Genomic DNA, 12,195 nt, shown 5'->3' on the forward strand with positions numbered 1-12,195 from the left:
TCTTGGCATGGTTTAAATGGCTCTGTTGAAAGTCAGCGTGGTACTATTTCATGCACTGAAAACTTTTTTCATTTAATATCCCAGTTCTAGAAGGTGCTTGAATTCTTTTCCTGACATCATCTTTACATCTCCCCAGCTTGTATGTAACTGCTAAAAATAAACCTTATGAAGTTCTTATTATTTTAATTTCACCTGGTGCTTTTTGCACCTAAACACCACAATCACTGTGCTGCTTCATCATCTTTTTGTTTTCTGGCAACATTTGCTGCCTGAACTCTTGGGTACTCCTGTTTGACTAGAACTGTATTTTGCACATTTCAAGTGGGCTAGGTGTCCTCTGTAGACTTTGTGTTAGAGTGTTTTGGAAGGTGGCGGTAACTAAAATACTAACAAACAGGAGTGTGTTCTCATCATCTTTTGGTTGGCCAGCATTATAGCTGTAGAAAAGGTCTTTGTTTCTGCTTCTGGAGAACAAATTGGATATTTTTTTTTACTTTATTTCACTTTATTTTTTTTAATATTCAGTGGATTGAGAAGGATTTTAAAATTGTATTTCAAAATGCTTCCATTAAAGACAGACATGCACAGGGTCCTTTTGTGCGTAATGTCAGACCTTCATCTTTTGCTTCTAAGTGACTTTGCTGATACCAATTACAATAGCACACTTTGTTATTCTTCAACAGATATGGGGTAGTATTGTGGCATTTTCTGACTTTGTATGTAAAAATCAGCGCCCCATTTTTTTCTGAAGATGTAAAGCCAAACAGCTTACTAGTAAAACAGTGCTAGCTAGTCAAGCCTTTGGCTGCTACTTTTGATTGCGAGTGACCCGAGACAGAGCTCCATTGGAAACAGACTTTGCTGTTGTAGACATGGGGCTTCCAGTGAGCTATCAGGCTCTTCTCAAGTTTGAAGTTAATGAACATATCTTAGTAAAACTAGAAGGACTGAGGAATACATCTATGCAAATGTAACTCTGCCTGTTGACATCCTGGAGAACTAGTAAGGAATTATTTGAAAGCACTTGGGTGAAATAATTTTATTAGTTACATTGTAGAGGAGTATGAGAGTATCTGAAATCATCTGGTCAAAAGCTGTTAGACTCTTCATCATGAGGAATTTCTTTTTAACAGGATTCATAATGTGGTGTTGAAATACAGATGTTCTCTGTAACTGTGGTCTTTCAAAAGTACTTGTAAGAGTAGTCAGAGATGTGATCAGAAGGGCCTTTGTGAATTAAAGAAATGTAGAGACATTGATTTGGGGATGTCTCATGCAAACAGAAAAGTAAATGGATTTTTCAAAAACCTGTTAAAATTAATTCATGAGGTACCAGTGCTAGGAGTTTTTTCTAAGCAAATAATAATTTTCAGTGAGCTGGGTCTATTCAAATTGCTACTCAATATTTTAGAATTTTTCTATTCTTATGTAGAAAATAAAACTATTAACAAATAGGAAATGTTTTTAATAGGAAACAATACAGTTTTATAATTTCCACAGGGGGAAAAGCATGTAGACTATTCTGATGTATTGCATTCTAGAAATTGAGACTTCTTGCTAGGTTCGAAGCCCAAACTCACTTGTCCAGCAGGCAGTGTTGATTAAGGTAGTTTTTGTAGGCTACTGTATCTATGGGCTATTTTCCTAGTAAGTACAGTAACACTGATTCCTAGGAAGTTTTGGCTAAATAGCCATTAACATTTGTGTATAGTTGGAAAAACTCGGGTCCTTTTGAAACACTAGAGGGCTCACTGAGTGCTTTTGGAGTTGAATTTTACTTTCCATGTTGTGTCCATAAACCCCCAAAATGTCTAAAGCAAGGATGTTCTAAAAGTGCATTTTCTTAGGAGAAAGCTTACTTACTAAGCTTGGTGGTTTTATCTAAATCTAGATTTTCTGGAAGAGTTCTAAATTAACACTTTGATTAGCCAAAAGAGATTAATTAGGTCTCATGCTCAGTAGATTCTGGTGGGTTTTTCTTTTCCACAGAAATATTTCTTAAAGTTTTGGGGTTTTTCCAAATTACTTGTCTGTCTGGCTTTTTGGATTCACGTATTATAATTTCCTGAGAAGCAATTAGACAAAAACGTACCTGAGTACTTGGACTCAGCAAAATAGGAGAATGCTTTGGGGGAAAAAATACCCTAAACCAAAACACTTGTTATTCATTAAATGCAATAATAAATACTATTAGTAAGTAGTCTGTGTGGGATAGCTTCCTGTCTTAATATCTAGGAGCTGACGAGCAACAGGGTAGTGAGAGTGCTTTCAATTGACAACTCACACATGCATTTACAATGCGATAAGATCAAAATGTCATTCAGTTGGAAAAACTAAAGGCAGCTGAGCACAAATAGGACATCTTGTAGCGTCATGCACTTTGTGACTGTTGTGGTTGAACTGAGCTGAATTGAAGCTGTTCCTGCCTTTCCTGCTTGCTAACTGATACCCCTGTAAACATGAAGTCTACCACATGGCTGCCTATTACCAGTTCTGCGTTGGGACAAAATATCCTGTCCTTGGAGAGCACTTAAGCTGTTTTGCAATGAAGTCAAGCAAGGGACACCACTCCTGCCATCCAGCATATCAGTGGCATTCATGGCCTGAGACCATTTCCTCAGAGCCTCTTACTCATTGCCTTTCAGCTGAGGTCTGACACCAGGTTAACCTTCTGGTTGAAAATGCTCAGGTATTAAATGCAGGTGCCAATCTTTCCATTTGTACATCTGGGGCTGTAAGGGCTCTGGAGTAAATTAACATCCCTGAACTTTCCTGCAGTATAGATGCACATTTGTGCTTCCATAAATAGCAAATAAATGTTTATTCTCACAAGTGCAGCAGTATTCTAGAAAATCAGTTGTCATTTATTATAGTCTGGTTTAATCTATATTTTTAATTGACGTAATTTCTCTACGTGATTTGAGCAAAGGGAAGAGGAAGGAAGTGCAAGACTTCTATTATCATTGTGCCCCAAGGCTGTTTTTTTTTAAATTTAGGATTATAACTGTTATTTAACAAAATTATCCTTGACACACATGGCCTCAAGAAGAGGTCTGAAAGCAAGGGCAGAACAGTGTTGTCAGCTGACAGCCTGAAGCAGTATCTTTGAAAAGGTCTGAAATTGTCACTTTTTGTCTAGAAGATGACCTCTGGCATTCCCAGCACTGCTGTGCCTTGTGGAAGAGGGGAAGAGGGGCAATGCAGAGGCAAGATCTTTTTTTCTGTTATGTAAAGTCAGGCTGCTTGTGGTGACCATTAAGGAAGACTCTTCCTGAGGAGGTGTTAAAGGTGGTGGTTGGTAAAGGGAGGTGTTGGACCTGCTGGCGTGGCAGTGGTTCTTCACCAGGCCTGCAGAGCTGGGTGCATTGTCCTCACTGCATGTTTGAGAAGGGACAGGTAGGGTCCTGGCTGTGCACCTGGGCAACCCCCAAAAAGGACAATTTGGGCTTGCTTGGGCTGATCATGGTGGTAGAGAGTGTGAAGGGGTCCTTGAGTCAACCTGCTGTCCCGGCTTCTGACGTGATTGTTCTCTGCTCTTACTGCAGAGCTGCTGCGCTAGGTTCCCTGAAGCAGTTTCTCAAAGCGTTATTTATTTGTGGTGCACCTCTTGATGCAGAACATGGTTTTGTAGTGATATGTGTTTAGTTGTGAAAGTTTTCAGCTATTTGTGGAAAATGACATGTGAAAGTAGCTACTGATACATACAATGGCATTTGTAGTCATAGAAGATTATATCATAATAACCTCAAAACCTTTCCTAGGTGTTCTGTCTGCCCCCTTTAGCTTCCTCCTGTTATTAGCCATACCAAGTTTCATTTTGCTAGTTTTATGCCTGAGAGTCTCTGCCAGAATCTGAAAACTACCGTAAGCTTAATTTTGACCTTAAAAATTCTTACTTTAGGAGAAAAAACTAATTTAAAAATGTTACTTCCTCAGTTTGAGGTGTATGCATAATGGAAATAAAATCTTACTTGAATTGATATCTAACACAGTAAATTCCCTTCCTAAAAATTAATTGGTTTTCAGTGTGTCTTGACCATAAGCATGCAGATAACGGTAGGGGTGGGTGGGACAGACAGAATTCTGACAATAACTATCACAGTGCCACCCAGAAAACAGTGCCACTGTTATTCTGTATTGAGTATTTCATATTTCTAATATAACTCATATAACATGAATTTAATTAAGCATTGGATTAGATGTGTTTAATGTTGAGAATTTTCTCAAGTCAGTATTTGCTGTGGCTTCTTGCTAAATCAACATTGTAATCCTGCTTTCCTTTCTCTACAGATGATGAAACATGCCTGGGATAATTATAAGCGTTATGCATGGGGATTAAATGAACTGAAACCTATATCTAAGCAAGGACATTCAAGCAATTTATTTGGTGAGTAGAGTGTATTTTTGTGCTTAGTGACGTTAGCATAAAACGGTAAATCAGATGAAAAGCTTATAGGTGATAAACATGTTCTTTCTACCCTCTGTCATTCAGTGTGGTGTTTCTTGCTTATGTATAAAAGTAACAGTAAATGACGGTGATGCTTGCTATGACTTTTATAGATTACCATCTGAATGAGAATAAATGAAGCGTGTCATTGCTGTGTGCTAAAGGTGTAGTTTTGTTGTATTAGATACTACCCTGCCTTAAACTTTTCCTGTGAAGTGGAACTCATTGACACCACATTCAATAAGCAGGAAACAAAAACTGTAAGGGGGGCTAAATCCAGAACAAGGAATAAAGCATACTCTTCACAGTCATGAAGGTAGCTGAAGCTGTCTACAGTTCTCAGGAATTTATTTCCATTCCTTAAAAAACTTGTTAGTCTGTATCAGTCAGGTTTCCTTATCAGGCTTTCTCTTTCATGACTATAACCATTATTTGCCCCTCTAAATGTTGCACGGGAGATGCTTAAATAATGACCAAGTTGTTATCAGTGTAGATCAAATAGTTGGCTGAAAAGTTCTAGTAGGAGAGGCACACTGCTGAAATCCGGTGTAATAAGACTTCTTCAGTGTCGAGGTGGGACATAGGGCTGGATAAATAGCAGCTGAAGAGCAACAGCATTCTGAGGAGGCATGAGAAAGCAGTCCTATGAACTGTCATCATCTTCAGTTTTGTAGAAAAACAAAGAATTAAACTGTTTGACAGCAATCTTTATATTCAAATATCTTCTGTTTTCCAAATAGCTGGAAAATTAACTAATTTCTACAGCTGAGACAAAATCAATACATTATTTTGATTTTAACAAGAACTTATTTTGTTGAATGTTTGGAAAATATAGTTTGAAGTGGAAACGTTTCCTAAAACAGCCTAAATAGAACACTTATCAAATCCTCAACTATACTTAGAAGTTGCTAAGAGAGAGCAGTTGTGATTACAAAAATAATTTTGAAAATGCATCTACATTGGTCTTGCTGCACTGCTTGTCTACCCGAGGTAACATAAAAAATGTTACTAGGTAATTATTATATAGTTAGTGATTGGACTTTAAGCACAAATTGGGTGCTTGAAACCAAAGTAGTCTGAGTGAACTTCAGGGTTAAGTGGGGCTTCTGTTTTCTTCTTTTCTTGAAAACTAAAATTTGTTATTAACTTCATGCAGATGACTGATAGTTGTGCAATTTAATATCATATTTGAAGAACTACTTAACACAATCCTGTTTTCTTTGTGTTCTTGGAGGACAGCAAAAAGGCACGTGATGTCTTGAAAATTAAAATGCTCAGTGTAGTTTAATTTGGAATCAAAAGTGGTATAAAAGTTTACGAGGTTTGAGTTCTTAATGATATTGCATGGATTTGCAGAAAACCGTGTAGATGTATTATTGACTCTGGAAATTCTTAAGCAGGAGTTCTGTGGATGTTGCATAAGAATAAGTCACTGCAGACACTATTCAGTGTGAAACAGGACAAGTGTTGAATTTGAAAACAAAACTGCATTTAAAGGAGTAAGAGCCAGAGTCAGTCTACATGTAGATTGCTTTCTCATTGTGGTCATCTACTATAAGATCTTACTGCTGAGGAGATTTCCGAAGGAACATCTTCACTCTTGTTGATCTTGGTGGCAAATCAAAATAAGCATTAGGTCTCTTTCTGCTGAATTGCTTTACAGAATACTGAAGAACAACACATCTGCGAGTAGTCGTGTCTCATAAGCTACCCTTTCCTGAATCCATAATCTCCTTTTGGTTTTTAGAAACAAAACTCCTTGTTTCTGTAATGCTGTCCTCAGATGATTAGATCTGATCTGTACCTTCATGTTTGAATTCAACAAATGCCTTTTTAATAAAGCAATAAAAGTATGATCTTGTTTTTCTTTTTTTCCTTTTTCTTTTTTTTTTTTGTCAAATAATTTAACCTCTCTTTCCTTTTGAAAGGACAAACATGTTTCCTTATTGTCTTTGTTTCTGGTTCTTATTTAAAAAAAAAATAATGCAAATGTTGACTACTTTTAAAGGTAACTCTAAATTGAATTAGTTGAGAATAGGTTACTTCCAGCTCTGTGTCCTGCAAATCTCCTGACAGCCTTCAGAAATCAAGTAAGACCTTCAGTTCACTGTCATCCACCATAACTATCTCCAATTTGCCGTGATTGTCTTTTCTTCTTGCTTCTGGGTCTCAATTTTACAAAAAATAGCAAGTTTCTGATTGTCTTAACAGCAGTAAAATACAGCATATTTCATTAGCCAGCTGTTTAATTTTGAACACTTCCCCTCCTATGAATTCATTGATGCAGTTAATGGTATTTTGCGTATACTGGGAGTGTCTCTTATGGGATAGAGACTTTAAATACCTGATTGTGGGGAACAGCGAGTTCCAATACTGTAGCTCGCTGGTGCTTAATGTTGTGTAGGTTATAGTCACTGTAGCTCTGACACAGAAGGGGACGGTTGTTGTCAAATGATACTGCTTCTAAGCTGAATTTTGGAGGTAAAAATGCTTTAGACATTACAAGCATGATAAGGCATTTTATAGATAGAATATATTGGCGTTTGTGTCTTGAAGACAAGACACAACTGTCACGTTTCTCTGAAACACAAAAATAACATGGGGTTTTCAGAAGCGTTGTTACACATAATGTGACTGTTAAGCAATACCATCATGAATTTGGCAACTACTCTGACACTATTGTTAGTCTAGGGGAAGAGGAACATGGCCAGTGGGATGATGATGGGAGAAAGGATAGTGACAACTGGTGGTTTTGACCTCATCAGGGGAAGGAAAAGCATCTTGCTTTAGCACCTTGTACAAATTAAGAGTAGAAGAGCTCTTCTGTAGCTGAGGACTTCTTGCTGAACTTTAAAATGACATTTTATATGTCCTAAACCCAGGGCATGAAATGTAACTTTTGAAGACAAGGACTTGCCTTGATCTCATTGGTATTCTGTGAGTAGTGTGGGTACAGAGTATATTTAATAAGTTGAGAGACTCTTTAGACTGGTAGACTGTAGACGTATTCATACTATGAGCAGAAATTGCCTCCTTTCACATGTGCACGCTAAAAATAATTCACTTTCAGAGAAAGGCTGAAACGTATGTAAGCTGAAATATTTCTATTTCAAGCCAAAGCCACATACATGTTTCTGACCATTGCAGTCTTTTCAGCACATCCATGTAATGTTTTTGATTTCCTTTTTATTTGCCACTTTATCTTTTACCACGTTGTCTTGGAAAGTAACTAACATTGTTGTGGGTTTTTAATAGTTTACTCCAAGTATGAATAATTCAGTTACAATAACAACTGTTTGAACAGGCAGAAGTGAAAAGTCATCAGTTGTTGTCTCTGTAGCATTCTTATTAGTTTAATTCCAGTAAGTGTACAACTATTTCTAGGCTAATCAAGTAAATTGGACTAGCTAATCATCAGTTTGCACCATACCTGTGCATTAGCAAAACAAGGCATGTCTCTTATGCTGGTATGACTTCTGCTGTGAGTACTAATAGTTCTCTGCCCAGACCTGGCAGAAAGTAGGCCCTGAGTAAGTGCTGTTAATTTTAAATAATTTGATCTTTAACATTTCAGATTTACTATCAACAATACTTGCTAAAATAGAGCTTTATCCATGTACCCTCCTCGTGTGGAAGTGGCAGAATCACAATTTTGCCAATTTTTTTGCAGCGCCCCACCACCAGCCCCTCAGCCCAGGAGTTATTCCTCTCCAAGCCTTCTGTACTAATTTTAAAACTAATAAACATTGTGGTACTAGCGGAGAGCTCTTTCTAGAAGTGTTTTCTGTACCTAAGCATGTGTTACTAAAGGGTTTTAAAATTATCTGTAACTGTATTTCATGTGCAGAATTGCCAGTTTAATAATATTGTAACTTGTGGGCATAGTATAATTAATCTCTGCAAGTGAAAAAGGACCTTTTCTGGAAGGGAAAAGGGAGGCATTTAAGAAATACCCACAATCTGCAAAGCCAAAGTACTATAATTTAGCAAGATCCTGTTCCTCCCACTTTGAACTGATTTTTGTAGTTTCTTGTATGGGGTACTGAGGTGTATGACAATTTTTTAAAGCCTGCCAAATTTCATATTCAGAACTGTCTTGCGGTGTACAACAATGTATTTTTAACCTGTAAGTTTATGTAGCTTTAGAAAATAAATTGTGTATGTATTTAAACAATATGTTAATCTAAATTGAAAAAGTTCAACATCTTTCCTCCACACACACACAAACACACACACACCCCATCTTGTTTGTCTTCACTGTTGCTGCTGGATTCCTTGGAATTTTAGCATTCAGTACGCAGTCTTAATTTTGGAAATAAGCCTGACCTCTTTCCCAACTAAATGAATAGAAACTAGTCTAAAGAATAACATTAGCAGATACGTGGATGAATGACTCAACACAGCATTTGTGAGAGGAGGTCATGCTGCGCAACTGCTGGGTTTTTTTCAAAGAAGATGGTCAGGATGAAGACAGGTTTATTATCTTTTTAGATTAAAAAAAAAAAAAACCAAACATTTTTCAGGATTGTTACTGGCCTCTTGCAGGGATCCATTGCTGCTGAGGCCACGGTCTCAAATTACTTATCACAGCGCTGGAAAACCAAGTGACCCGAGTGACAGTTTGGCAGCGCTAACAAGTTACTTGAGGTAGCTATGGCAATGGCAAACTGCAAACAGTTCCACGAACCCAGCGGATTCCCCGACAGATTGTAATTGCACTTCAAAATAGCAAATGAGGTCTAACATACCTAAACTTAAACTTGCACGTAGTGGCACGGAACGTACAATTCTAAGTTAATACACAGAACTGGTGAACTTGAACTCTTAAGTAGTAAAGCGCGAAGGCTTTTCAATGCAATATATGGAGGCCCATGAAAAGTGGCATAGATGGAATGAACAAGGATTTTTTGTCCCATGTGGGGAGCAATAGGCTTTGTAAGGGGTGGAAATACCAAATCAGTAGGAGTCATGTTCAAACAAATAAAAGGTGGTTCATAATGGAACATGTAAAAAGCCGCCTGGCTGGCCGAGCCCAAAGAGTGGTGGTGGAGTTACACCCAGCTGCTGGCTGGTCACAAGTGTGTTCCCCAGGGCTCAGTATTGGGGCCAGTCCTGTTTAATATCTTTATCAACAATCTGGACATGGGGATTGGGTGCACCCTCAGTAATTTTGCAGATGACACCAAGTTGTGGGGGAGTGTTGATCTGCTTGAGGGCAGGAAGACTGCAGAGGGATCTGGACAGGCTGGACCGATGGGCCAAGGCCAGTTGTATGAGGCTCGACAAGGCTGAGTGCTGGGTCCTGCACCTGGGTCACAACAACCCCACACAGCGCTACAGGCTTGGGGAAGGGTGGCTGGAAAGCTGCCTGGTGGAAAAGGACTTCGGGGTGTTGGTTGATTCAGCCGGCTGAATGTGAGCCCACAGTGTGCCCAGGTAGCCACAAAGGTCAAAAAGCATCCTGGCTTGTATCAAAAACAATGTGGCCAGCAGGACTAGGGACGTGATTGTCCCCCTGTACTCCACACTGGTGAGGCCACATCTCAAGTACTGTTTTCAGTTTTGGTTTGCTTGCTTTCAGCAACAGGGATGCTGAGGTGCTGGAGCGTGTCCAGAGAAGGGCAATGAAGCTGGTGAAGGGTCTAGAGAACAAGTCTTATGAGGAGTGGCTAAGGGAACAGGGGTTGTTTAGCCTGGAGGAGACTCAGGGGGGACCTCATCGCTGTCTACAAGTACTTGAAGGCAGATTGTAGTGAAGTGGGTATCAGTCTCTTCAGTAACAAGTAGTAAGTGATAGGATAGGAGGAGATGGCCTCAGGTTGCACCAGGATTGGGTATTAGGAAAAAATTCTTCACCAAAAGGGCTGTCAAGCATTGGAACAGGCTGCCCAGGGAAGTGGTGGAGGTATTTAAAGGAGGTGTAGATGTGGTGCTTAGGGACACGGTTTAGTGATGGACTTGGCAGTGCTTGTTCACAGTTGACTTGATGATCTCAAAGGTCTTTTCCAGCCTAAATGATTCTATGATTCTATGTAGCTGAGCTTGTGTTGTATGATGTATGCAAGCTGTACGATGCCGAGGGCTTCCACAGAAAGCAAAGAGATGAGTGATGTAAGAATAATTTATCAAGCACTATTAAATACACAAGCTGGCTCTAAAATGCACAGATGTGCAAAATACTAGAGATTAGAAGACTATTCTAGAAATACCACGGCATTATTTCATGGTACACATATGAAAAGCTAATAGCACAGCATTATTTCATGGTACACATATGAAAAGCTAGATCAGTAAAAAAATTGAAATTGTTTCTTTTCCACTCTTACCAGCTGGTAATAGTGACTGAAATTAAAAACATGAGGGTTGCTGGGGCGTTGCCAGTACTTGAGTAAGAGTTTCATGTTTTGGCATAGCACACTTTAACAATTAATCACTCTTGACACTTTAAATTGGTAATGATATTGGATAGGAACCTTTTCACTGAACTTTAAATAAAGGAAAATACTGTTTTAAAATCCAAGTCAGCTTGTGAAACAGCGCTCTAAGAAACCTACAGCTCAAGTCAAAACATAGGCTTGACAAAATCAATATATATTCTTGAATATGTTGACAACAACGTAGTTCGGAGTTGTTAATATACAATGTATATGCATATAAAGCTGAAAAAAATAGATGCTTGATTGATTTTTTTGAATTTGCATATTTAGTGATACAAAGTATCTGATCTTACTCCCCATGTTAAGATCTGAACTGTTCTTAATGACCAGATAAGGAAAAAATTGTGACACTTGTATTTGTGTATTTTTTTGGCTGGAATTTTGAGTCTGAAAGGAAAAACTGGAGGAAGATTTCATAGGATACATCTGCTTTCACTGAGCTTCTTCAACTTACAATAACTGGAAGGTGACAAAACAAGTTTGCCTCACTGGCTGAAAACAACGAAGAGTCTAAGATCAGGGTGGGGCTGAGTCCAATTCAAATATAGCGATGTATACAATTTTTTTTTCTTTTCCACAAATAGTACAAAGTAGCCCAAAAGAGCAGTTCTTCTGACAATAGAGGAAACTTTTTTTGAACATTTTAACTTTGAAGGGATGTTCACTATTGTTTGTATGTGCTGAATTTCCATCATACTAAAAAAATTACAAATATAAATGTCCTATATTAATTTTTGTACTTCATATCAGAAACAAAAAATTTAACTGTCTTTCTGGAAGAAAACCCCAACATTCCATTAATCTTCTACAGTCAATCAAGAACAAGAAATCCTAGCTTATGACTCTTGTCGGATGGCGAACTATTATAGGTGAGGGAGCTGACATATACCATGATCTGAGGCCATTTCATAGTTCATCTTTCCTTATCTTCCATTTTTTTTTATATGCTTTGCCACAGTTTCCTTCCATTCTGAATATGACACAAACTTAGAAAAAGAAAAGGAGTTGAATTTGGGAAGAGTAAGGAGCTTGGCTTCCATCTTGTTATAGATGGTGCGTTAGGACACATCTGAAACTTTCCTCCATGTAATGTTCTATATGATATGCTTGCAGATTACAAATCTTCATCTGTTTCACATATATGTATGCGTATCTGTGTGTGTGTGTGTATCTATATCTCCAAACATATTTGGTGATGAGGAATGTGGATATTCTGGAGAACTGTGCCGCCTTAGTTGCTGGCTGGGGTTAAACCGTGACAAGAACCAAACCACAAACTTGTTGTACAAGGGATGGGAGGAAAGTTGTAAA

At 38.3% G+C, this 12,195-nt stretch overlaps 1 protein-coding gene across 3 annotated transcripts in view; it reads left to right on the forward strand.

Annotated features, from left to right (window-relative positions):
* The window catches only part of MAN1A1 (mannosidase alpha class 1A member 1), a 151,803-nt gene that overhangs the window by 34,980 nt on the left and 104,628 nt on the right, over positions 1–12,195 (forward strand). For all 3 annotated transcript variants that reach the window (XM_056344518.1, XM_056344517.1, XM_056344519.1), the window contains exon 2: positions 4,291–4,387. In XM_056344518.1, coding sequence (XP_056200493.1) covers positions 4,291–4,387 — 97 coding nt within the window. The remainder of the gene's footprint in view (positions 1–4,290; positions 4,388–12,195) is intronic.

The sequence above is a fragment of the Falco biarmicus genome, chromosome 6 (genome assembly GCF_023638135.1).
Source record: "Falco biarmicus isolate bFalBia1 chromosome 6, bFalBia1.pri, whole genome shotgun sequence".
Lineage (NCBI taxonomy): Eukaryota > Metazoa > Chordata > Aves > Falconiformes > Falconidae > Falco > Falco biarmicus.